The 27,676-nt window shown below is 39.0% G+C and overlaps 1 protein-coding gene across 1 annotated transcript in view; it reads left to right on the top strand.

The window, feature by feature from the left end:
* Nucleotides 1–2,175: 2,175 nt before the first annotated feature.
* med24 (mediator complex subunit 24) overlaps nt 2,176–27,676 on the top strand; it is a 34,195-nt gene continuing 8,694 nt past the window's right edge. The window contains exons 1-25 of the mRNA XM_047377312.1: nt 2,176–2,285; nt 2,554–2,684; nt 2,769–2,851; nt 2,948–2,986; nt 3,070–3,143; nt 5,605–5,828; nt 5,993–6,104; nt 6,190–6,340; nt 7,899–8,012; nt 8,340–8,393; nt 8,506–8,588; nt 8,717–8,803; nt 10,175–10,286; nt 10,430–10,572; nt 10,717–10,754; nt 10,848–10,930; nt 12,903–13,081; nt 13,206–13,305; nt 13,631–13,806; nt 13,918–14,182; nt 15,502–15,683; nt 15,780–15,873; nt 16,002–16,101; nt 23,625–23,705; nt 26,421–26,569. Of these exons, the coding sequence (XP_047233268.1) occupies nt 2,555–2,684; nt 2,769–2,851; nt 2,948–2,986; nt 3,070–3,143; nt 5,605–5,828; nt 5,993–6,104; nt 6,190–6,340; nt 7,899–8,012; nt 8,340–8,393; nt 8,506–8,588; nt 8,717–8,803; nt 10,175–10,286; nt 10,430–10,572; nt 10,717–10,754; nt 10,848–10,930; nt 12,903–13,081; nt 13,206–13,305; nt 13,631–13,806; nt 13,918–14,182; nt 15,502–15,683; nt 15,780–15,873; nt 16,002–16,101; nt 23,625–23,705; nt 26,421–26,569 (2,853 nt within the window). The 5' untranslated portion in view covers nt 2,176–2,285; nt 2,554. The remainder of the gene's footprint in view (nt 2,286–2,553; nt 2,685–2,768; nt 2,852–2,947; nt 2,987–3,069; nt 3,144–5,604; nt 5,829–5,992; nt 6,105–6,189; nt 6,341–7,898; nt 8,013–8,339; nt 8,394–8,505; nt 8,589–8,716; nt 8,804–10,174; nt 10,287–10,429; nt 10,573–10,716; nt 10,755–10,847; nt 10,931–12,902; nt 13,082–13,205; nt 13,306–13,630; nt 13,807–13,917; nt 14,183–15,501; nt 15,684–15,779; nt 15,874–16,001; nt 16,102–23,624; nt 23,706–26,420; nt 26,570–27,676) is intronic.

Genomic DNA, 27,676 nt, shown 5'->3' with positions numbered 1-27,676 from the left:
TCCCTGTGAGGTGGCTTTTTTTCAGCAGGAACAGGAAAACTGATTAGAGCTGGTGGACAGTTGGAACTACAAACAGGGCAATCCTGGAACTGAACCTGTTAGAGACTAGGGCTGCAGCTATCGATTATTTTAGTAATCAATTAATCTAGCGATTATTTTTCAATTAATCTAATAATCTAGCAAGAGATACTCTTAGTAAATTATCATACTTCAATAAACAAGTGTCTTAAACTTAAAACAAACATTTACTGTGTACCTTAAATGCATTGTATATGGTAAAAACATAGAAACAAAAACTCAATTCAGTGTTTAGAACATGGCATTTTAATAATAAAGCCTTAAATAACAAAACACAGCAATGCATTTTGTTGCATGTTGCAAGGTGCAATTGTACAAAACATTTGTAATAACATGAACAATGATTAGGTAAGGCTAAAACCATGCCACTTCTGGATAGAGCATATTTATGGACAAAGAAGGTTTTCATCTAGAATGTTAACCATTTATTTTTTGTACAGTTTTGGCTTAATATACTCCAGCTAACGATTTGATTCAATTACTAAATTAGTTGTTGATTATTTCAATAATTTTCAATAATCGATTAATCACGATTAATTTGAATAATTCTTTCAGCCCTATTAGAGACTGCACAAGACTTAAGACTAAAGCAGAGATTCACCTTCCAGAAAGATAATGACCCCGAATATACAATGGAATAGATTAAATCAAATCATTATGTGATAATGGCCCAGTCAAACCCCAGATCTAAACCCAACTGAGAATGTAACACAGTATAGGTAAGTCAGACTCTAAAGAAATAATTAAGAAAAATCTAAATGATTTGCAACAAAATTTAAATAATTCACACAGTAATTCAATATTCAACAGGTTTTTCTTGTCCCATACACCAAAGTACCAGAAGCAGACAAGGTGAAAATATAATAAAAGATTGGTTATAGGACAAAGGCCAACAAAATTTCATAAATCACTGTTATCATCATAGGGAAGGATCAAAATGAAAAATATGAATTGTGCCTGGAAATATCGTCTTTAAATAAAAATAAATAAAAAGAAAAATAGTCAGTAGAAGATGTTTTTAAATTAAATTTTTAATTTAATATTTAAAATTGTGAGTTTTTTAATAGAGTTTGAGAATTTGGGTTTATTTATATGTTTAATTATAGTTCTGGCTTGTATACACTAGGTCATGTAGACTGTTGCATAATCAAATCGGACCAGCGGGTGGCGGTTATGAGCAATGTGGGCTGCTACTATAAAGCCAAGAAGGACAAAAACAACGCGGAAAGTCTCAGAAAACCAACGATTGAACCTGTATGGCAGGTGAGTTTAACATTAAATTGGCTTCGTTTGAAAATCTGCAATTACACTCTGCATATCTAAAAATTTCTTTTGACTAGTCACAACTATATTTTGAGTATCCAGAATGGGAGTTTAAGATATCTGCATTTACATTCTGGCTAGTAAGAAGAACAATTAAAGATATCTTCAATCACAATTGACGGATCAAAATACCTTTCAAGGTTCATCAAATGACGTCACTGGTTTTGTGCTTTGAAGGGTCATACATCCATAATTACAATTCAAGATATGTCAAACTTAATTATGATTAGTCAAAATGACATTTTTAGATATCTGAAAGAAGGAAATTACGCATAACGCCCCCTAGTGCTGCCACTGAGCTGTCCATGCTGTTGCCTTTAGAATTTTGGGTGGCTGCAATGGTGCTGGCTGTAAAGAAATCTAAACTGCCACAATATTGAAAGAGCTCAGCAGTATGGGATATGTGGAGACCGCGTACTTCGTATACTTGAAGACTGCTTAAAAAAACGACTCCCTCCCAAAACACTAGCTGCCTTTCCACTTAAAGCCCAAGGATTTAAAATCATATTTTGATTCTTGAAATCTGAAATATACATTTCAGGTAGTCAGTAATTTCTTGCAGATATCTAAAATTGGAGCCTCCATGCAACTTAACGGACAATCTGATGTCATTTATTCTAGTCAGAATGTAATTAGAGATATCTCAAACTGGTATTTTGCCAAGTCAAAATATAATTACAAATATCTTAATTAACTAATATGCCTAGTCATAAACCAATTTCAGACATCTGGAATGTAAGTGCGGTGAAGATGATTTAATGTCAAAATGGCCTGCCTACGCGGGCGTCTTCCTACAATCTAAGTGACGTTACTTGATTCAGTACGTAGACGCAGTCGAAGTATAAACAAAACCTGTTTGTGCTTTTAAAAAGTCATTAGGAAGGGTAAGCATTTCATAAGCAAAAAACATGTTTTGACTGTCATTGAGGCGGCTGTATGTTTTTTATACAGAGTAAAAGAGTTTGTTCAAAACGTAATTCATAAACCGATGAATAGTGTCTCTAGCTAATGGCTAACATGCTAACAAAATACCCTTATTTGTAAATAGATTGTGGAAGCCTGTTTTGGATTCCATTGTAAATATTTATTAAGAACTGCACCTTTATAATATGTGGTCTCGTTATTTCAAGATTGTGTGTTCATTCTGACCAGGATGAAGGTTGTGAATTTAAAGCAAGCCATTCTGCAGGCTTGGAAAGAGCGGTGGAGTGACTACCAGTGGGCAGTTAACATTAAGAAAAACTTTCCAAAGGGGACAACATGGGACTACATCAACTTTGCAGGTTCATGATGCTTGTTTGACGCTAAATCGGTTACTTTATTTACAATTCCTCTGCGGCTCTAAATGCTGTTTCTGTGTGTTTCAGAGGCTTTGATGGAGCAGGCGATGATTGGTCCATCTCCCAACCCACTTATTTTGTCTTACCTCAAATATGCTATAAGTTCCCAAGTAGGAGAAGAAACGTTGCCATTAAAACAGTGCAGCTTAACATATTTTTAAACACAGTTTTGCTAATTATAAAAGTTGTTTTCTGTTTTGTTTCAGATGGTGTCTTATTCCAGTGTTCTCACTGCCATCAGCAAGGTAAACTAATAGTTGATAATTGTTATTGCATCATCATATTTACGCGAACATTTGCAGGGTTTTCTCACAAACATGTCTTCCAGTTTGACGGCTTTTCCCGGGAGCTGTGTGTCAAATCTTTGTTGGAAATAATGGACATGTTCTGCCATCGTCTCAAGTATGTGCAACTATAACATCACATTAATGATACCACATATAAACTAGAACTGCTCAATATATGATTTTGCAATCATCACTGCAATATCAATGTGTGCAATATCACAATCGCAACTGCTTTGGTGCACTATGTGGTAGACTATTATTTTTGAAGTGGAAGTATAACAGACAGAAAGCGGGTAGTTATCTATTGTCAATAAATGCTCAGATTTTGAAGTGATGGGTGGTTCTCCATTAGCTTGCACACCATGACTGGCCTTGTTTTCTGCGACTGGAACCACTTTTAGACAGACAAACTTTTGTTTCTTTTAAGCAAGGGAAAAAAGTAAGAACCTTCTTTCAGCCAGCTGACTGGTAGTGCGCAGCAACAGGACGGGAGGCGCAATGCAGCGTAACTAAAAATGCTTCATACAACCGGAATAAACATCTGCTCCTGTTGCAGTAGGGAGAGTGGGAAATTTTAGTGCTTTTGTTACATTTTTAAAACCTCAGTGTACCTCAAAGCAGATAACCAACCCACACTTGCTGTCTTCCAACTTTTCTAAATTCTTAAAAAAACGTTATGGACTAGAGGGCTTTTAAAAAGTAAAGGAGGGTGCGGCGCTGGTGGAGTAGGGGTTAGCGTGCGACCACATACAGGTCCTTCTCAAAATATTAGCATATTGTGATAAAGTTAATTATTTTCCATAATGTAATGATGAAAATTTAACATTCATATATTTTAGATTCATTGCATACTAACTGAAATATTTCAGGTCTTTTATTGTCTTAATACGGATGATTTTGGCATACAGCTCATGAAAACCCAAAATTCCTATCTCACAAAATTAGCATATTTCATCCGACCAATAAAAGAAAAGTGTTTTTAATACAAAAAACGTCAACCTTCAAATAATCATGTACAGTTATGCACTCAATACTTGGTCGGGAATCCTTTTGCAGAAATGACTGCTTCAATGCGGCGTGGCATGGAGGCAATCAGCCTGTGGCACTGCTGAGGTCTTATGGAGGTCCAGGATGCTTCGATAGCGGCCTTTAGCTCATCCAGAGTGTTGGGTCTTGAGTCTCTCAACGTTCTCTTCACAATATCCCACAGATTCTCTATGGGGTTCAGGTCAGGAGAGTTGGCAGGCCAATTGAGCACAGTGATACCATGGTCAGTAAACCATTTACCAGTGGTTTTGGCACTGTGAGCAGGTGCCAGGTCGTGCTGAAAAATGAAATCTTCATCTCCATAAAGGTTTTCAGCAGATGGAAGCATGAAGTGCTCCAAAATCTCCTGATAGCTAGCTGCATTGACCCTGCCCTTGATAAAACACAGTGGACCAACACCAGCAGCTGACACGGCACCCCAGACCATCACTGACTGTGGGTACTTGACACTGGACTTCTGGCATTTTGGCATTTCCTTCTCCCCAGTCTTCCTCCAGACTCTGGCACCTTGATTTCCGAATGACATGCAGAATTTGCTTTCATCCGAAAAAAGTACTTTGGACCACTGAGCAACAGTCCAGTGCTGCTTCTCTGTAGCCCAGGTCTGGGGAATGCGGCACCTGTAGCCCATTTCCTGCACACGCCTGTGCACGGTGGCTCTGGATGTTTCTACTCCAGACTCAGTCCACTGCTTCCGCAGGTCCCCCAAGGTCTGGAATCGGCCCTTCTCCACAATCTTCCTCAGGGTCCGGTCACCTCTTCTTGTTGTGCAGCGTTTTCTGCCACACTTTTTCCTTCAAACAGACTTCCCACTGAGGTGCCTTGATACAGCACTCTAGGAACAGCCTATTCGTTCAGAAATTTCTTTCTGTGTCTTACCCTCTTGCTTGAGGGTGTCAATAGTGGCCTTCTGGACAGCAGTCAGGTCGGCAGTCTTACCCATGATTGGGGTTTTGAGTGATGAACCAGGCTGGGAGTTTTAAAGGCCTCAGGAATCTTTTGCAGGTGTTTAGAGTTAACTCGTTGATTCAGATGATTAGGTTCATAGCTCGTTTAGAGACCCTTTTAATGATATGCTAATTTTGTGAGATAGGAATTTTGGGTTTTCATGAGCTGTATGCCAAAATCATCCGTATTAAGACAATAAAAGACCTGAAATATTTCAGTTAGTGTGCAATGAATCTAAAATATATGAATGTTAAATTTTCATCATGACATTATGGAAAATAATGAACTTTATCACAATATGCTAATATTTTGAGAAGGACCTGTATAGAGGCTATAGTCCTCGAAGCGGCCGTCCCGGGTTCGAGTCCCGGACCCAGCGACCTTTGCCGAATGTTTGCCCCTCCTTCCTGTCTGCCTACTATCAAAAATAAAGACCTCTAGTGCTGAAAAAAAATTCTTTAAAAAAAAAAAGTAACAAGAAATATGAAATTCAGTGAAGACAGCCTTTTTGCATAGCTAAAATATTTATTTACACTAAAACTATCACAAACTCTTCTGGTTTTTGTTTCTTGCTAATTCAGCTGTCACGGGAAGGCCGAGGAATGCATTGCACTGTGTCGGGCCCTGCTGGGAGTGGTGGTGTGGCTGCTGCAGGGTTGTGCATTTTACTGTGAGAAACTGAGAGAACTGGGTCCCTCAGCTAGCACAGAGGCCATTCTCAGAGCCTGCCAGGAAAAACTGCACAGTCTAATGAGCAGCACCAAGAACAAAGCTCTGGTCCACATTTCCCGGCTGGAAGATCAAGGTATCACAAATTGATGGTTGCATAAAAGCTGTTTAGCGTGATGAGATTTATTATAACAGCATTACACCTACACATAACAAAATGATGTCTTCAAATCTTTGAAGTGCATTGATCTGTCAGTGAGATCTTAATGTGTGTGTGTTTCTGCTGCCTCTTCTTTACAGGTTCCTGGGGTAATGTTGAGCAAGCAATGAATAAAGTGACAGATGGCCTCTGTAATGTACTTAACCAGACACAGAGGACCTTAATAGAGGAGACGTTGTCTTTGGTGAAAAGGTGAGGGTTCCTTGATGAATTTGGTTAGACTAAAACAGGAATCCCAATTCAACCTGATTAACTATCTCTCTTTGTTTTTCCTCAGTATTCCCCAAATGCTCTCTGTACAGTGTGAGCCTCCAGCTCACGCCTCCTTTCCATCTGTCCACGCTTTCATCATGCTGGAGGGCACCATGAATTTGACGGGGGAGACACAGCCTCTGATGGAGCAGCTGATGATGATTAAAAGAATGCAGGTGGAGATGAACTTTTAAATAAACCATACAACCAAATACCCAAGGTCAAAATAAACAAAGAGGTCATATACATCCAATCACTATAATAACTACTTATGTTCTGTATTTTTTTCTCTGAAAAATTGTTTACCATTAATCCTTTAATCAACTGCAAAACTTTCTTAATCTATAAGCGACAGCGCCCTAGTGGCAGTGTTTTGTCAAAGGTTGGACAAATAGATGGCTACCAGACAGATTTGCATTTGTAATTAGATACCCCTTTGCCAGACTCTTTAGACCTACAGGGGTTGGCCAATAAAACTGAAACACCTGGTTTTACACCACAATAATTCATTAGTATGGTGTAGGGCCTCCTTTTGCGGCCAATACAGCGTCAATTCATCTTGGGAATGACATATACAAGTCCTGCACAGTGGTCAGAGGGATTTTAAGCCATTCTTCTTGCAGGATAGTGGCCAGGTCACTACGTGATACTGGTGGAGGAAAAAGTTTCCTGACTCGCTCCTCCAAAACACCCCAAAGTGGCTCAATAATATTTAGATCTGGTGACTGTGCAGGCCATGGGAGATGTTCAACTTCACTTTCATGTTCATCAAACCAATCTTTCACCAGTCTTGCTGTGTGTATTGGTGTATTGTCATCCTGATACACGGCACCACCTTCAGGATACAATGTTTGAACCATTGGATGCACATGGTCCTCAAGAATGGTTCGGTAGTCCTTGGCAGTGATGCGCCCATCTAGCACAAGTATTGGGCCAAGGGAATGCCATGATATGGCAGCTCAAACCATCACTGATCCACCCCCATGCTTCACTCTGGGCATGCAACAGTCTGGGTGGTACGCTTCTTTGGGGCTTCTCCACACCGTAACTCTCCTGGATGTGGGGAAAACAGTAAAGGTGGACTCATCAGAGAACAATACATGTTTCAGATTGTCCACAGCCCAAGATTTGCGCTCCTTGCACCATTGAAACCAACGTTTGGCATTGGCATGAGTGACCAAAGGTTTGGCTATAGCAGCCCGGCCGTGTATATTGACACTTTAGACCTCACTGAAGACTTCAGTTTAACTGTTTAAGGAGTGCATTAAAATTCATCAGTTTTTGATTCATTTGTAAACTGAAAACTGTGGGAGTTGTTGATTTTGATGCCTTTTAACGAACGTTAACGTTTTTCACTTGCAGATCACAGGTCGGCCAATCAAAGAGATAATTGGCTAATTGATTGGTGCATATCGAGCTAAAATCTGAAACTATGTACAGTGGTTAATTAGTTTAATTCTGAAACTAAGTCAACATAAGCATAAAAAAATTATAAGGTTAACACTTTGTGATAAGTGACTATTAGTTAGTCTTAACAATAGATTTCAAACTTCAAGAGGTGAGACATAATCTTTATTGTGATGGAAAAAATAGCATTTATGTCTCTCAATTACAGTAGTTTCATTAAAGTTGAATGGTAAAAAATACTATGAGAGTTATCTAATAATGAGATCCACCTGCGTGTGCAATCACTTATTGTTTTGATTATTAATTTGAATTGTTTGCTTTCTTCAGCGAATTCCTGGTCCTCTGTTCATCCTGGAAATCTGGAAGGCTTGTTTCACAGGCCTTATTGAGTCACCAGAGGGAACCGAAGAGCTGAAATGGACTGCCTTCACTTTCCTCAAAGTAAAATTTGTTTTAAAAAGGATCTTACCTGTGTTCCTTTTTTAGCTACCTTTATCTTTTTCAGCCTTAGACTTGACTGTTTTGTCTATAAAATATTTTTGTGAGTGGGTACTTAATACTTAACTACGATTTTTAAGAGTTATGTATTTTCCCTGGCTTGTATTTTTTTTTAATGTTTCTGTTGGTTAGTGTTTTTCTTTCAGTACTTTAGCAGTATTCAGCTTAGTGAATCAAACATTATGACTTTTGTAATCTTTAGTGATCAATGACCACTTCATATCAAACATAACAGCCACCAAAAAAATCTTTCTTCCTTGTCTTTCTTAGATTCCACAAGTTCTGCTCAGACTGAAGAAATATCCTCAAGGAGACAAAGGACAGGTAAAATATTTAAATCACTTATGTCTTTGATGATTCATGCCAACAAATGGACATTTAGTATTTTAGTTGTATTGTTACGATCCTTTGAAGACGAAAAATGCATTTTTCTCAGGATTTTACAGAGGATGTAAATATTGCTTTTCAATTCCTCCTGAAACTGACACCACTGCTGGATAAAGCAGATCAAAGATGCAAGTAAGTTCTGCAAATCTTTACTGCAACCACCGTTCCAGTTATCTTAATGCAGTTTTCTTTCTATCTGTACCTGGAAAGCCTGCCTCAGATATTTAAATCCTTTTTTACGTGTCATTCTTTGCTTGAAGTTGTGACTGCCTCGGCATGCTCCTACAAGAGTGCAACAAGCTCGGACTGCTGTCAGATTCGAACACAGAAAGCCTTACGTCGAAACGGTATGGCTTATTTTTATTCAGAGCCCTGGAACGTTTCCACATTTTTTGGATATAGCCTCGATTTGCAATTGTCCCATACGCTTTTAATTTATGGTTCTTTTATTAAACAGCTCTATGATATTCAACCCTTTGTATATTATTTTATGAGCTAACCCTGCTTTAAACTTCTCCACATTTTCCTCTCTGATCTGTCGGCTGTGCTCCTTCATCTTCATGATCCTGTTTGTTCTTTAATGCCTTTTTGCATTATTACCTACTCTACTCGACTCGGGTCGGAAGTACATGCTTTGGTTAGATTTCCATGACGTTTGAGTACCATCTCGGTGTGGGTGGGATTGTCAACAGCAAGGTGGCCTCACAGTCCGGAAAACTAACGTGATGTGATTTGTATGTGACACAAACACAACAACAGCCTTGACTGCTGCTCAATCTATGGATGTTGTCAGAGTCAGAGTGAAAGAAGACAGCCAGAGAAGGCTGTGGTCGGCACTCTGCATAGGTACAGTAGAGAGAGGGAAGCCATGGAGTGGTATCAAACTGAAGGGTACAAGCTAGAGAATGTGTGAGGGTAAGCTAATGCTACTTAATGCTAGCTTACTATAGTGGTCCTATTCACAATAAGGACAGCGTACAATGATTTAATGGTTGAAGATATTCGTTATTAAAATATGCTGTGATTAGTGATGCCGCCCCCTACCCAATTAGTGACTGACGTCATGTTTTCAGCACGGGTAGGCTCGCTTGGAACTGCAAGCAAGCAGGTACTAAAAATAGTAACTGTTCCATTTAATGGTTACTAATGGAAAAGTCTAAAAAGCGAGTAGGGCCATTCCAAACCGTGCTTAATAGGGACTAGTGGAAAAGTGGCACAAGAAACGTCTGACGTTCACAGAACTGCTGCATTTCTATTGAGAATAAATTCAACAAAGATGGGCTCTAAAGGCATTTTATTATTTCGCTGGATTTTATTGAAGGATGTTGTTGTTGAGGGGGTTGAATACACATGCACCCAATACTTTTCAGATTTTTATTTGTAAAAACATTCAAAAACTATGTTTCACTGTTCTTCCACTTCACAATCATGCACTATTTTGGTCTATCACAAAAAATCCTTAAGAAACTCAGTGAAGTTTGTGGGTGTAGCATAAAAAATATGTTCATAGTAAACGATTTAAAGGATATGAATATTTGATCCTTTTATTTTGTACTTTATTTTGTGCTGGATTGAATTTTGCCTTTGTTTTCTTTCTTTGAGCCAGGTGTAGACAGTGGATGAAATCTAAGCCCCCCAGCTTGCAACCACCTCTGCTGAATCCCCATCTCTCCTCTCCTTTTTTCTGTTGTACTACTAACCTTGTTTATTTTATTCAGGAATGACGACAGGGAGTTTGCCCCAAGGCTAAAAACGGCAGAAAATGCAAACATCCAGCCTAACCCAGGCCTCATCCTGAGAGCTGAGCCCACTGTCACAAATATTCTCAAGGTAAGCACACCAGGACATCTTATGAAATGTGGATCTGTATACGAAATGGAGATACTGCTGTTTGTCTGACAGTACATCACATCAATAATGTTGATTCTTATCATATGGCAAATTAGAATTTTTCTTCTCTTGATGTACGTTAGACAGTAGATGCAGACCACTCGAAATCCCCTGAGGGCCTCCTTGGGGTTCTTGGACACATGCTGTCAGGGAAGAGTCTGGATCTTCTTCTGGCAGCAGCAGCAGCCACTGGGAAACTCAAATCCTTTGCCAGGAAATTTATTAAGTGAGTATATCCATGCTACATTGTGCATGAACATCAGAACTTTTATTTAAACTGGTTGCATCACTAAGATTACAGCTTTTTGCTGGCTGAACGTTTTTAACAATGTTTGAAGCAAAAGATCAAATGTTTTCTACTTTCTTCTAGGCTTAACGAGTTTCCCAAGCACATCAGCGGAGAAGGATGTAAGTTAATTTATAAAAGCTACATGTTCCAAAGTGGGATTTAACTAAAATAACTGAATACTAACATTTAGGATCTGTTCTTTTTCCCATTAGCTAAGTCTGCGTCTGTACGTGCCTTGCTCTTTGACATTTCCTTCCTCATGCTCTGTCATGTTGTGCAGACATACGGCTCAGAGGTAAGTACAAGAGAGCCGAAGGAACATTTTGGCCTTTTTTACTTCTAGGCCATTGTGATTGTGTTGCTTGAATATAGCTTAAATTTGCTAGAGGAAAATAATTTTTCAAACATTAGAATTGTCAAGGTCTTTCCGTAAATTAGTCTACAATGATTTAACTACGCAAAACAAGTGCTTCAAATGGGACAAGAGTGTCTCTTTGAAAACTCTTGTAAATGAAAATTTTAATCACACTTTTATCTAAAGATGTTAAGATTTCGTTTTGGAATACTTGCAAAAAAGTGTCATTTTTAAGTTTGTCAACCAGGTGGTGCTACTTTCTTCAAAGTGCTCAACAAAATTTCCCACTCTGCTGCTTTCTGCTGTAGGTCTCACTACTGACGTTAGATAATAGTGTGTGTTTAAAAAAATTATGTGTATAATGTTTATTATTATTATTCGTTTTTCATTAAAAATTAATTGGAGCTATTTAAACATACTGGCCATTAAAGGGTTAAAATCCTAAATCCTAAAATCCTCAATTCAATTGTCAGTTCTTTACATAAGGCCAAATGTAATCAAAATGTAATTGATGTTTATTGGTGTGTATTTTTAGGCTGAAGCAGTTTTAAAAGACTGACCCATTTAAAGTGGTAAAAATATAAATGTACAGGGGTTGGACAAGGAAACTGAAACACCTATCATTTTAGTGTGGGAGGTTTCATGGCTAAATTGGACAATCTGAAACATGTATTGTTCTCTGATGAGTCCACCTTTACTGTTTTCCCCACATCCGGGAGAGTTACGGTGTGGAGAAGCCCCAAAGAAGCGTACCACCCAGACTGTTGCATGCCCAGAGTGAAGCATGGGGGTGGATCAGTGATGGTTTGGGCTGCCATATCACGGCATTCCCTTGGCCCAATACTTGTGCTAGATGGGCGCGTCACTGCCAAGGACTACCGAACCATTCTTGAGGACCATGTGCATCCAATGGTTCAAACATTGTATCCTGAAGGTGGTGCCGTGTATCAGGATGACAATGCACCAATACACACAGCAAGACTGGTGAAAGATTGGTTTGATGAACATGAAAGTGAAGTTGAACATCTCCCATGGCCTGCACAGTCACCAGATCTAAATATTATTGAGCCACTTTGGGGTGTTTTGGAGGAGCGAGTCAGGGAACGTTTTCCTCCACCAGTATCATGTAGTGACCTGGCCACTATCCTGCAAGAAGAATGGCTTAGAATCCCTCTGACCACTGTGAAGGACTTGTATATGTCATTCCCAAGACGAATTGACGCTGTATTGTCCGCAAAAGGAGGCCCTACACCATACTAATAAATTATTGTGGTCTAAAACCAGGTGTTTCAGTTTCATTGTCCAACCCCTGTATATTATTACTGAAATTTGGAAGCTGACATTTTTTTCTCATACAATCTTGAGTCTTGGGTCATGTTTTAATCTGGCAATGGAAAAAATTATGATGCATCAAAATGAATCTTGTTTCTAATTATAGACCCATTTCAGAACCTAATAATAGAAATCAAATGCACCGTGGGAATTTTTTAAATAAAATTATAATAGCTTCTTTGTTTAAAAGTCAATGTTTGTTTTTTATCTAACATTATAGAAAAATTAATGACACATCAAAATCAATGCCAATCAATAACCCATCATAGGGCATCATAAAATATAACAAAATGTTCATTGATATGAAGTAAAAGGCTGACTGGTTTAAAGTGGAAAAACATTTTTTGGATGCAGAATTTTTAGTGATTGGGAACAAATGCTTTGGGACTTTAAATGACCTCTTAAAGGGTTAAATGAGCTGTGTTATTTATGTATTTTTCAGTAAGAACTCATCATGTTCAGAAAATAAGGATTAGTGACCTCATATACATCACTATTCTCCTAGACTGATTCCCACACAAAGTTGCTTGATTTCCACAGAAAGTTGATAATTTGCTGAAATCTGTATTTTCCACTTTAGGTGATCTTGTCAGACCCCAGTCCTTCAGGGGAGACGCCATTTTTTGAAACATGGCTGCAGACGTGCATGCCCGAGGAGGGCAAGACTCTGAATCCGGACCACCCATGCTTCAGACCCGAGCCCGGAAAAGTAGAGAGTCTGGTGACCCTGCTGAACAACTCCTCGGAAATGAAACTAGTGTAAATTGCATCTGAATGTGCATATTTTTAATGAACATTTGTTTATCCATTGGAGGAATACATCTTACACATGCTTTATTGTGCTATATATATGCTCTTTTTTTATTTTGACCTCTTGTAACAGTCAGGTGAAGTGGCACGAAATCTGCCTCAGCACTCCGGCAGCCATTTTGGAAGTTCTCAACGCGTGGGAGAACGGTGTGCTTTCCGTGGAGGCGGTACAGGTCAGTCCTTACCTCAGAGTATAATTCTTTCCATTTCTGTCCTTGTGTTGCTGGAATAGATGATCTTGAAATTTCAAAAATGACTGTGGCTCAATTTAAGAACCTCTCTGTCTCACAACTGTTAAACGTCACTGCTTTCATCAATTGACTCAACACAATGTTCTGTAGTAGAGCTTGCCACACTGATGACTTCACATTTTTATCCCACTTCCACTTCAGTTTTTGTGTTTCATTCATTGTCAACAGATGTTTTAGTCAGATCCTCTCATCCTCTGCGTAAACGTTAAGATGTTTTTTCTTCCTCTTTCATTTCTCTTGAGCGTAGAAGATCACTGACAACATCAAGGGGAAGGTGTGCAGCATGGCCATTTGTGCAGTGGCGTGGCTGGTGGCGCACGTCAGGATGCTTGGACGGGATGAGAGAGAGAAGCCTCAGACTATGATCCGACAACTTGTAACTCCTCTTTATGCGGAGAACACACTGCAGTTTTACAATGAACGGTACAAATACACAATAACACACACTGCATTAATTCTCACTACTTTTATCTGCAATCAGCTGAGGGTAGACAGGTAAATGGTCTCCTTAATCTTCTTTTAAACTCCCTTTAGCGTGGTCATAATGAGCTCCATCATGGAGCACATGTGCACAGACGTCTTCCAACAAACAGGCGCTATGGTGCGTTCCCCAATAGAAGGCCAAGAGCCAATCCCGTACCGCAACCTGCTGCCTCCCAAAGAGCCCATTCACAATTCCCTCAGCAAACAGTTCCAGGTGGTACTGCACAAAAGCTGGGTGGACAGTCGAGCTCTGCATCTGTTCGAGAGTCTTCTCAACATGGGAGGGGTCTTCTGGTTTACTAACAATCTAGTCAAGGTAACACGACTGAATGACAATGTTTGAGAACTGACTGATAGCCCTGTATGTTTTTACAGTTCCTTGCAGGAATGTTCATATCCCTTTGAACTTTTTCACATCTAGTCATGTTAGAACAATGAAGTTATTTATAATATGTGTGTAATATATGTGACAGGCCAACACAAAGTAGTGCATCAATGTGAAGTGGAAGAAAATGATACATGATTATCAAAGTGATTTTTTTGTGAGTGGCAATAGCAAGTCCTGCCACATATTTTAATTGGATTTAGGTCTAGATTTGTGCCATTCTAACACATGAACATGCTTTGATCTAAATAGAGCTGCACAACATAGTAAGTTGTGATTGTCATCACAGTATAAATTTGTGCTCTATTGAAAACGCAAAGGATTGCTTGTGTGCAATATTTCTGTTATACTTCATGACTCCTGCATTCACCCTGTGGTGATTGGATGGACTTTTGCACACTTTTATGCTAACACCCAAAATGTAATTTACCAAAATGCTATAGAGTGGTGGCAAAATCATGATAAAAGGAAAAGCGTGGAAAAATTTGGTTTCATCACAGTCGATATCATCAAGGTGTTCAACAACAATATTACAATGTCTTGTTTCCCTAATGTGGTGCAGCCCTATGTTAACCTTTGTAGCTCCACTGTGCTTAGTAGCTGCAGCTGGAAGGCAAACCTCTGCCCCAGTCTCAAGTCTTCTGCAGCCTCTACCAGGTGTTAATCCTTGATTGATCTGAATTGAGCTCCATCCATCTCCATTCAGCGTGGCTCCAGGGTGATATGTAGTGCTAGTTTTCCACCACTAATTACTTTTTCAACATAGGCCTAAAAGTTCAAGTTTGGTCTTATCTGACCAGAGTCCCTGCTTCCTCACACCACGTTTTCATAAAGACTAAGGTCTTGATGATGCTGTTTGTTCTCCAATCTTCTCTAAGAAACCTCTGAGGCCTTTACAGACAAGCTATTTTTATACTAAAACTGAATCACACACAGATGGACTTTTCTAACTAGATGACTTCCAAAAGCAGTGCAGTGGATTGTATTCAGGGGTATCAGAGTAAATGTGGGTAAATAAAAATCCATGCCACACTTTTCTGTTTTTTGTCCATCATTTCCTTTCCTCTTCATAATTGCTGCATGTGCTGGTCTGTCATATAAAGTCATAGTAAAATGTTTTTAAGTTTGTGGTGTCTCCAATGATCATTTTTTAATTATAGTGATAATAGTTTTCTTGTTTCCTTTTTGCTTGCTGGATTTCTTTGGCCATTGCTAACAGATGTTAATCATATCTGCTCAATGTCTTTTAGGAACTACTTAAGGAAACTCGACAGGAGTGGGCTAGTCGGGTCGTAGAATTACTCTACAGCATCTTCTGTTTGGACACTCAACAGATCACTTTGACTTTGCTGGGTACCATATTGCCCAACCTTCTCACAGACTCCGCTCATTGGCACACCCTGGCAGACCCTCCTGGAAAGGCCTTGGCCAAGTAAGAGGCGATCTATACATTTATGCTGTTCGTTGCATAGGTTAAATAATTTTTTCAACAGTTTTTTAACCTTTTAACCTCTCATGAACACCTCAGGTTGTCGGTGTGGTGCGCTCTTAGCTCTTACTCGTCACACCACAAAGGCCCCTTCTCGGCTCGCCAGCGGAAAAGGCAAAGAGAAGATATTGAGGTAAAACTGCCAGTCAGATCTACGTTAGACGAGTTACAATATTATAAACAAAAAGTAAAAGTTGCCACGATTACCTTTTTTTTTTTTGTCTAACATAGTGCTGTTTTTTATGTGTTTGTGGACTGAAGGACTATAACAGTCTCTTTCCATTGGACGACACTCAGCCATCTAAACTCATGCGGCTTCTCAGCTCCAATGAGGAAGAACCTGTCATTCTTTCCAGCCCAGGTCAGTTTATTAACCCTAAAATGTTATTTCAAAAGAGAACTGTGAAGCTTAAAGTCTTTTAGATACTTGTCTTTTATTCTGAACTCTGAATGTGTTATTTAAATACAGACTTTTAAAACTAGATGGACTTTTAAAAATCAGGCAACACACAGGTTTCCTCCTGCAAGCATTTTTTCTAAAACAAAAAGGGATGAGCTTGGCTTTGGCAACCAATTTGCCTCTCTAGTAATTGTCATGAGACTGTGATCAATATCTGTGTCCTGGTTGGGGGTGGACCTGTGGGAAAATTCATGTTGGGGTTCATGGCGGGTGGGGGTCTCATGGGGTTGAGATCGGAATTCATTGGGGGTTTGGGACTGTTTCATCCTGGGAAGGCTCTGATTGACGGGCTCGTTTGGACCAGGTGGACCCCTCTTTTGTTTGTGCCCCCTTTTCCGGATGGGGACAGGGGTCGTTGGGGGCCGGGGTCAGGGCCGGGGTCGTTTGGATTAGGGTGGTGCCAGTACTAGTCTCGACTGGTGCTTGGGCGGTCTCCACTCCTTAATGAAGGGGAACACCTCCTGGGTACAGGGGCTGGTTGCCCCTCTGGGGTATCGGTATCTGGACCTGGGAGTATAGAGTATGTATGGGGAGTGTGAGTGTCCATTGTTTTGTGTCTTTCATTGGGTGTGTGTGTATGAGTGTGAGTGTTTTTATGTGTGCACATGAGGGTGGGAATGCATGATTGTGACTGTGTGTGCCTGTTTTTGTGTCAGGTTAGGTCTTGGGTTGCTCCCTCTCCTGGATCAGTTTAGGCTCCCCATTAAATGTGGGGTATATTTCCTCCCCGCCATACTCCCTGTCGGTGGCTGGTGTCTCTGCCCGCTGATGTATTGGTGGTTCTCGGTGTCCGCAGCTGGGTACTTTGGTGTGTGCTGGCTCATCTCAGGTGTCTGCTTGCTGGGGCCTGGGCTCCCTGGCTCTGTCAGGCCTCTGCTGAGGGGTGATGTGCCCCGGGGTCTTGAGTCTCTGGGTCCATGGCTGGATATTCTCCGGTGTAGACAGCTGCCGGCGGTGGGGGGTTCGGTGACTGTGGAGGCCAGGTCATCTGGCGCAGCACCTCATCTCTCTCCTTCTTGGTCAAATAGCCCTTACACAGCCTGGAGGTGTGTTTGGGGTCATTGTCCTGTTGAAAAATAAATGATGGTCCAACTAAATGCAAACCGGATGGAATAGCATGCCGCTGCAAGATGCTGTGGTAGCCATGCTGGTTCAGTATGCCTTCAATTTTGAATAAATCCCCAACAGTGTCACCAGCAAAGCAACCCCCACACCATCACACCTCCTCCTCCATGCTTCACAGTGGGAACCAGGCATGTAGAATCCATCCGTTCACCTCTTCTGCGCCGCACAAAGACACGGTGGTTAATTATCATCAGACTGCATAGTTCAAATTAGAACTTGTTAACAGGGGGGATTCTGGGATGCCTTGTAGCTGAGCGGACGTGCCGAGCTGAGCTCTCTAACGTATCTGTGTTAATATGGTAAAAACAACGCTAAACTAAACCTTCAAGTGGGCGAATAAAGCATAAAAGGCAACTGATGTGGAATGGATTCACAACTTCGAAACAAAGACCGAAAGAAAGATAAGAAAGACGACAAAACTGTTGCTAACAAACAAGTGGTGGCTAAAGCTAATACTAGCCGAGGCGAGACGGACATGGCGGCTCTTAACGTGAACTTAAATCTGGGTGAATCAGAAGATGGTCAGTCCATGTGAGTGCTTTCAAGTGTACTTGGGGAAATTTGTGAGTTAAACAAGACTCTTTCAGAAAAAATTGACTCGAACTTGGCACAGCTCCAAACTTCCATTAACGGAGTGAAGATTGCGTTCGATAAGGTGCTAACCAGGGTAACCGAGGCTAACAATCGAATCAGTAACACTGAGGATGCAGTTGGTGAGCTCAAACAGTTGACAAAGCAGCTAAAAAGTGTCAACGAGCTCCTTAAAAGAAAAATCGACCAGCTCAAAAATCATAGCAGAAGGAATAATATTCAAGTGGTGGAACTATCCCTTGCTACCTCATCTATCCTGCACGCCCGAAGGTCCAGCCAGTCACCGGAGGAACCTCCTTTTACGACTCTGCAGAGGAGGCCTTTACAGTCCTTAACAGCCTGACACAGGAAGAGCAGCATACGGCCATGGCCAATGATCGCTGACTATTAACACAGAGTCCGAAGAAATGAGGTTCTTTTCAGAATGCTTGTTGGATTATTATACCGGCATATTGGAGCAGATTTGATTATTAAGATGAAAGACAGCTCGTGGTTCCCATCTGCTTAGGATTACTCCTCCAGAGACAGGTGAATTGGTCTGTTGCTGTTTCCTCGACACTTGGCTACAGTGATCCGTCCTGATCTTTCTAAATACATATGGCTTTATCTTCATGTTTCACTGGTCTCTTCTATTTTATTTTAGTTATGTACTATGCTGTCGGTGAGTTCTACTGTTACGTATAATGATAATTCACTGGTTAATGGTTGAAAATGTTATTTCTTATAGTTTATTGGTTTGCCTATTTTTTTATTACATTTTGTAATTGCCCATACACCTGGGTAACATGTTTTTCCTAAGTGGAATAACAAAGCGTTTGTTTTTGCATGTACAAATGTTATGAGAGCTCGCAGGTTTGGTTCATATCTTAGGTTAGCAATAAGGAAAGGCAAGTACCTTTGAGTCAACACATTAGGTTCATGTTTGGTTGCCAAGATGGTACGCTGGCAATTGAGAAGAGTGTTGTAGTTGAATGTTATTTTATCGTCTTCCTGTTTGCAACCCCCAATTTTCTGGATACAAAGTTAACCTGGAAAAAAGTGAAGTTTTGCCGCTGTCTTTATTTGACTACAGTAGAGTTCAATGCATGTCCACTTTGAAATGGGCTCCTATGGGTTTTAAATATTTGGGAATGTTTGTTGACAGTAACCTTAAAAATCTCTATAGGTTGAACTTAGGCTGCTTCAGAGGGTGAGTGAAGACTTTGGAAAATGGAGTGATTTACCTCTCGCATTACTTGGTAGGATCACTGTCATAAAGATGAATATCCTCCCTAGATTTCTGTACATGTTTCAGTCTCTTCCAGTACACGTCCTAAAAACATTTTTTTTCTCTCTTAAAAAAACAATCAGAAAATGTATTTGGCATGGTAAGACAACAAGACTAAGTATGGATAAACTATCACTGGAGTATGAGGATGGAGGTCTGAAGTTCCCTCATTTTCCGTTGTACTATTATGCGGCTCAGTTTAGGTTCTTGGCACAGATGTTTGATATTGAGACTCCTCCTTCATGAAATTTAGTCCTTTTTATCCTTCGTTGAATTACCATGTTTATCAGAAGAGATGAGGGATGGCTTGGACAAACCCTTCGTTAAGGATGAATGATCAGATATTGTTAATTCACTTCCTAGAAATAAATCACCTGGGGAGAATGGCTTTCCATCTGAGTTTTTTAAGGAATTTCAAGATCTTCTTACACCAGTGTTGATGGATGTTCTTGAGCAAAGCAGAAGGGAAGGGTGTTTTCCAAACTCATTCTCTCAAGCTGTTATAACAGTCATTCACAAAAAAGGGAAAGATTCTTTAAAGTGTTCCTCCTGACCAATCTCACTCATCAATACCGATTATAAACTAGTTACAAAAATGATAGCAAGGATATTGGAAAGGTGTCTACCTCTTATCAACCCAGATCAAACAGTGTTTATTATAAACAGGTTCTCCACTAATAATTTGAGGTGTTTGTTTAACATAATACATCTTGCTAACAAAAAAAGATACCAAGTGTAGCTGTAGAGCTGAAGAGAAAGGTATTAGCCAATTAGAACATTGCTATAAAAATGGAGTGTTTATGTCCCTAGAACAGTTAAAAGAGAAGTTTAAGCTGACAGATAAAGATTTTCTTAGCTACCTCCAATTACATGACTTTATTAGAACCAATCAAAAAGGAAATTGGAAGCTACCTCCCATGTCTCCAGTCGAGTATATGTGTCATACCGGCCAGCCATTATTCAGAACTATCTTGAGGGTATATACTGCCCTCATGTCGACTCTTGCCACAAAAGATATGGATAGTTCAAGAATGAAATGGGAGAAGGTACTGGGAATATCAATTGAGAAGCAGTTATGGAAAAATTTTGCAGGGAAGGGGTCACCTCCACCCTAAATGCTCGATTTAGGCTGGTACAATAAAATTTTTTGCATCAGCTGTATATTACACCACGTAAATTACATAAATATAACTCTAATATATCCCCTCTTTGTTTTAGATGTGGCATAGTGGAAGGCACATACCTCCATGCTACCTGGCAGTGTTCTAAATTGCAGGGGTTTTGGCAAAGGGTGTGTGAAATGTAATCAAACATCTATGGAGTTACGATTCCACTGGACCCTGCAATTTGTTTATTAGGGAACTTTATGAATTCCAGTCTAGAGACAAATCATGCTAAGAAGCTTACAGAAGTCTTTTTGGCAATTGCTAAGTTTTGTGATAAAGTGGAAATTGGATGCCCCCCTTCCAATTAAAATGTGGCTTTGTGAAATTAATAGTTGGGTGACCCTTGAGAAAGTGAGACCTTTTATAAAATATGGCAACAATTTTTAAGATATATGCAAAACCTACCAGCACATTGGATTGACTTACATCTCTGGACGTTCATTCTATGAACAATAGAGAGACCATCTGTCTTTCCCTGTTTCTCTGATTCCTATATATTTTTACGTAATCCCTACCCCCGTTATTTTTGTTTTTGTCATATCGTTGTAAATGTATTTCATTTCAGTTGTGTCCTACTACTTAAGGGATATTGTTCTGGATCCTGAGCTGACTATGTCTTGTTAGTTAACAATTGTAACTTGGTTCATAAAAAAATTCTAAATAAAGTATTCTAAAAAAAAAAAGAACTTGCTAACAGGTAAGTCATTGGTTGGATACGTTTCTGTTGAAAAATAATCTGTATTGAGCAGCAGTACTGAAAGTAAAATTTGAATTGTATTGTAACCACATATCCTGTGTATTATGCTAGCCACATGACTGTTGAAATGAGCTTTCATATTTTTCGCCTTTGGGAATTTTCAAAGTTTTTTTTCTTTTGGCTACCGAGAAATCCCCAGACAAGCCGTTGCATGATTTTGGGAAAAAATTCACAAGCTATGTTGCACAAAGTTGTCAAAACTGAAACTAGGGTTTCCTCTCCCAACTAAAGTCATACAACAGTTCTTTTAGAAGTGTTTTATTATTCGCAATAATCAAAGCAAACATTTACTGATGCTAATAGGTTAGTTTAATACCTTATTAAATTTCCAGCCTTTCTTCTCCTCAACCCAACCTTGATCCTGAACAGCAGCAGCCCCCCCAGCATGGGTTTTGAACCCATTAGATGTGAAATGTTGCCCAGAAATGACCCAAGAAACAGAAAAATGAGCCTGAATGTTTGACCCAACAAACTTGGATGATCCTAAATCAAGAAGATGTGCCATAATGAGCTTGATCTAGAAAGTCTCCACTACAGAGTCATTAGGACCAATATCACATGTCACTGGACACCCTTAGTATCCAGTACTTTATGGGTTAGAGGTGTTATGTTTGGTGCAGGTTGAATCATTATGATGACTTAAAAGATGTTGTCATTAATATTCTTGTCTAGACGAATCTCAACATGTTTCTTCCCGTTGGAAAGTTTAGGACTTTTTGCTTTCCTGTTTCCTCTCGGTTGATGCCATGTGGTGGGTGTGCTCTGATGACCGTGCTGATAGTTTTGTAGCTGGAGGTTTTGTGCGTGTCTTGGATGGCAGAGGTTGGTGGATTTTTTGGGGGGTTGGACTATTATGGGGTCTGGGGCCAGTGTGATTTCATTTTGTGAGTTGCTGGGAGCTGTGCACATGTGTATTATTTTGTTGTTGCTTTGGAGGTGTCTTTTGGAAGTGTTGTGCTCTGGCCAGACGTGGACAATCCAGGTCCAGAAAGTAAAAAGCCTGTACAGAAATGAGTTCCAACGGTTTACATTTCCATCTCCACAACATACACAGAGACTAATCACCTGGTTAAATGAACAGGATAAAGGAAAACTAGGCAGGGCTTTTACTTTCTGGACATGGATTTTCCACCACTGGCTCTGGCCTAGCTTACCAGCATGGCCAGTTTCATGGAGCCATTGTGGGTGGGAGAGCTTTAGTGAAGGCAGGAGCTGGTTCATTCATTTTAATGTGCGGTGTCTTGAACTGTAGTAGCTAGATGAAAGTTAAAGTGATTGCGATCGGTTTTTGTTGGGACTTTGGGTTGGTTGATGGTCCATTGGCGGTGGGATTGTGGCAGGGTCCTTCAAGTAGTCATAGTGGAAATGCCGCCTTGTTTGGAAGCTGAGTTACGCTTTTACCTTTTTTATTTCTCTTTCTTTGGTCCGTTTTTGTCTCTTTATAATTGTCCTTGGTTGTCCAAATTGTGGCCTGAACCAGATACGATTTGTCATGCCATTTATTCCAAAAAAAAAGATGCAACAAAAGGAATATCTAAATGTACGTTTTTAGATAAAAATCTTCCCTGACACTGCAAGGCAAGCTATACTTTTCACCTTTAAAAAAAAAAAGGCCTTGGCATTGCATTTTCTTACTTGTTTCTTCCTTTTAAGAGCTCTGAAGCATACACACAATGTTTGAACACAACTGTTCTGTTTAATTTGACTAACAGAACTCTACATGACCTAAAAATGTAAATACAGCATACAAATTATTAGTTTTGATGTTTGAGAGCAAGCAAATTAGCAAGAAACGTCTTGGTAATTTCTGATATGCATCTTTGTCATCAGCTTTGGTAGAGGATGATTCAATTTCTTTTTAACTCCTGGCTCTAACCCTACTTTAAAGGTTTTTTTTATGTGTTGAAAGAGTAGGGAAATATGTATAATATTGGTAAATGTCAGTTACCAGCCATAACAGCAAAATTAACATCTGATATTTTGTCTTCATATCGGTGCACCCTAGTTGGAACTGTTTTGGTGGTGCAAAATACCACGTTATCCTTCCTATCATATGTCAAGTGATCGGGTGGCAACAATTCAAACTTCGTTTCATTATAAAACTATTCTCCCAATGATTCTGAACTGTCTGGTTTCAATGAATTTGCTCCAGGAGGAGGTCTGGTGTTGAGTAAATCTGTTGTAATCTTCATCTAAGCTGCTCAAAGCTCTATGGACTTTCCCATCTTAATGTGTATTCTCCTGACTAATGCATTTTTTTTGTTCTCAATCATAGTCAAGTACCTACAGTCTAGACATATTATTCTGTAAGAAATCTGTAACAATTGTGTAAGAAGGTAGTATGAGCAAAAATGGATCACTTGTAATCTTTAGTCAAAATAAACTTGTTTAAATAACCTAAACTGCAGTGGTAAATTTCCTTTTTTTTGTTTGTGGAGTCTGTTTTTTTTCCTGCAGGAACTATGAACAAACTTGTGACCTCGTCAGTAATTGTATCATGTCTCCTGTTGCGTCATAGGAGACCGATCTATGAGCAGTTCCCTGTCTCCATCCCAGCTGCACACGGTCAACATGAGGGACCCTCTCAATAGAGTTCTGGGTGAGATTTTTCTCCATAATGCTCAAGGAAACATAAATCAGCATCTTTTCATTCTGCCTTTTGTGAATAGTTCTGAAATTATTTCTATATTATGATGTCAGTTAAATGGGAAAATAAATTCCAAAATAAACCAATGAGACAAAACGAAGTACTGACTGAGATTGTAATGTTCCCATTAAAGAGTGCAAAGAAACAATGGCCTTGGAGCCATGTTTTGCTGGCCAATTTCACCGCCTGATTTTAATTATGGATGATTCCAGTTTCTGTATGAATATACATTTGTTTTTGTTTTTCTAAATTCAGATGTGACCGATTTGGTTGTTAAGTACAAACATATGATGGTTACCAATATTAGGGAATACCAAAACAGATTTAAGAAGTTACAATTTCAAAAGAGCTAAAACATTTCTATCATTCCCCTATTTTAAATGAGATGCCATTCAGCTGGCTGAAAGAGGAAGGCTCTTACACTTATCTCTCGCTTTCAGAAAAGAAGCAGAAATGTTGGTTGACTAATGACTTTTTATACTCAAACAGTTGATCTCTAAAGACCAAAAAAGACTCAATGAAATTTTCTGCACAATACATCAATTTACTTGAAAACTACTGCGAAATTTCACACGTGCCTAATCTATATTTAGATCAGAGCAACAATAATTACATGGTATAGATAGAGGTGTGTGACAAAGCAAAACTAATGTGCCACAATTTTTTAACAATAAAATCCAAATTTTAGCACAATTTCCCTATCAAAACATGTCTTTTGAAGAAAAACATGAAACGGGGGATTAAAAGTTAAACACTCCTTTGAACAACGTATCATCCAAACATACAGCTAGCACTTAACACTTTAATTACACTTATGGGCAAACTCACACAGCTCTTTTTGGGGGAAGGCAAGCAAATAAACTGCACAATGCAATAGAAATCTAACACATTCATTTATTAAGTAAACTACCAGGATGTAATGGCGGTCAAGAAATTAGTACAATGCATATTTGTATTGACGACAAGTCATAGTTCTCCAGTTTGATAAACCTTAAATTTAGCTGATGCTTTTTATCTTGGAATAATTTAGTTAAAGAGATGTTCCATCAGCCTGTACAAGGTGCAGCCTCGCGTTAGAGATATCATTGTTTATCATCCAAAAACAGAATTATGAACACAATTCCTCCCTGATACAGTGACAGGTTGTTTTTAAAGTTCTGATGAGTTTCTCATCAGGTCAGGACCTGGAGCTTTTTGTTCGGAAATATGTTTTTCTAACTTTTTTTGTGTCTGTAATTTGTGCAAAAATAAAGCAGATGACGCTGGGAAAAATGGAAAAGATTACACTGTTTCTTCTGCAGCTGCTTGGGTTGTCAACATTTAGTAATCCTTCACAATCTAAAGTTACCACCATAGATAACTGCAATAGTCACTATTTAAGAAGTCAAAAGTTATGTGAGAAACTCATACCTGCCTATGCTTATTTACTGCTTATATTAAAATAGTTTTTGTATTTTCTCTAGAGAATTTCCTAGAGATGATAAAGCCTAATTTATAAAGAACTGCAGCATATCATAGTTAAAAGCCAAATTATAGCTTTTAAACATGACCTTTGTTCAATTTGTTTTACTATTCAAGACACAGAAGTGCTCCGTATCACAGGATTATCTTTTAATATAAGTTGCCACTCTATCTAACATTTCTGTAAAGGAAAGTTCTGCATTACTCTTAAATCATTTATCATTTTATTGTGGCTTCCGTTTAATACCTGTTTTCTGTACTTGGGTGGTCATAGTTTATGTATTTTAGAACCTTAGGAAATAAAACACTTGTGTGTTTTATTTATGATTGTGTGCATAAGAAGGATACAACTCTACAATAATATTTCTATTTTATTAAAAATTAGACATAATCATTACATGTCTAAATTGGTTTCAGCTCTTTTCAACATATTTAGTTAGCGTTTAAATTATGCCATTAAAATCAGTCGATGAACACTTTCCTACAGTAAATGTATCCGACTTTGACTTCAAGTTTTCCAGGGGGCTGCACACAGTTTCTAATGCAGTGTGGATAAAACAGAGCAGGTTTTTTTTTTAGCAATCAGTTTAAATCGCAGCCTGTTTCAACCATTAACATGCCTCCATGGAAAATAGTTTCCTCTTTGATAAGCTCTTACACATTCTTGACTTCCTCTGACTTCATTTTCAAACACTTTGCTGATGCTAAAAAACACTCAGTAAATATTTCCAAACTGAATATATGTGGTTGGAAAAGTTAATTTTCCACATAAGTCCTACTCTGACGTTGGTTAAGTTTGCTGTAGAAACACAATTTCATGTTTTCATGCTGTTCCTATATTTTTCACACTGAAAGTTCGTTTAGCTTTATCCCAAAAATAATATTAAAACAATGGCTTTTGATAATTATACTAATTAAATGAGGCATGTCTGACTACTATGTGTTGTAATGAGTGAGACAGGAAACTATTAAGCTCTTGCACGAACTACAGTTGTAATGCGACTGTCATTGCATTATATATGTGAGACTGTATTTTCAATTTCATTAGAAACATTTCTCAACTGAGTTGAAAATTAATGGTAGGTAATATTAGATCACCTTATTTTTCTCTAGGATGTTTTTTGTAAGACTTGTCTGACTGTTGGCTCTAAAACAAAATCTATTACAATTATTAACAAAGCACACATTCTGTTTTCTGGTTTCCAGCCAACCTATTCCTCCTCTTTTCCTCCATCTTGGGCTCCAAGACGGCAGGGCCTCACACACAGTTTGTGCAGAGTTTTATTGAGGAGTGCGTCGAGTGTCTGGAGCAGGGAAGCCGTGGGAGCATTCTGCAGTTCATGCCTTTCACTATGGTGAGTTATGGGCTGGTAGGCGAAGGAGCAAGGAAGATAAACCAAAAAGAGACAGACAGATGGGTAGGAAGGAGCAGGAATCACTTTTGCATCAGACTGTACTGGAAAGGGTTTGAAAATCCTACCTAAAATTAGTGTTTGTTTTAAAAATTTAGAATCTTAAAGACACAATCAACAGGTCATAAATCAAGGATGCTGTTTGAATTTGCATGACAAGAAACGCAATAAGAAACGTAATACAAGAAAATTTAAGAATGCAAGAAAAATATGTTTGTCTTTATTTCAGTTGCATTATGGGTGAACACTTCTGATTAAAATATTAAGAACAGTTTAAAAAATCATGATTATGATTTGGGGTGCTTTTTCTTTCAATGGGAACAATGGAGCTTCTGGTTATGCAGAGGCATCACACAGCAGCTGGTTATGTGGAGATTTGCAGCGGGCCTCCCTCATGACTGAGGGCCCTTTGTGGTAATGACTGGGTTTTTCAACAGGACAATACTGCAGTTCACAATGCCCGTCTGACATAGAACATCTTTCAGGAGAAATCTTTGGACAATCCTGCTTGTTCCACTGATTGAAATCCGATTGAGAACAAATGTTCAAAAATTTCTGGACAACCAGTTTTTAACATCAGAGAGGCATTCAAAAAGCTTAAAAAACATGGCTCGTGTTATCAGCAGAGACAGATGTGTACAGCTGTGTATCCACGACATATGAATGCTAAGAGATACCATGGTATCTAATTATTGAACCAAGGGGAAGCATACACACATGGACAGAATTGTTGGTACCCCATGTTTAATGAAAGAAAAACCCACAATGGTCCCAGAAATAACTTGAATCTGACAAAGGTAATAATGACTAAAAATTCTATGAAAATGAAAAAATAAAAGTCAGACATTGCTTTTTAAACATGCTTCAACAGAATTAATTTAAAAAATAAACTCATGAGGTCTGGACAAAAATGGTACCATTAACTTAATATTTTTTTGCACAACCTTTTGAGGCAATCACTGCAATCAAATGATTCCTATAACTGTCAATGAGACTTCTGCACCTCTCAGCAGGTATTTTGGCCCAGTCCTCATGAACAAACTGCTCCAG

The sequence above is a fragment of the Girardinichthys multiradiatus genome, chromosome 10 (genome assembly GCF_021462225.1).
Source record: "Girardinichthys multiradiatus isolate DD_20200921_A chromosome 10, DD_fGirMul_XY1, whole genome shotgun sequence".
In the NCBI taxonomy this organism is placed as follows: Eukaryota; Metazoa; Chordata; class Actinopteri; order Cyprinodontiformes; family Goodeidae; genus Girardinichthys; species Girardinichthys multiradiatus.
Note: the sequence above shows the minus strand (reverse complement) of the source record. Positions and strands in the feature narration are given on the sequence as shown.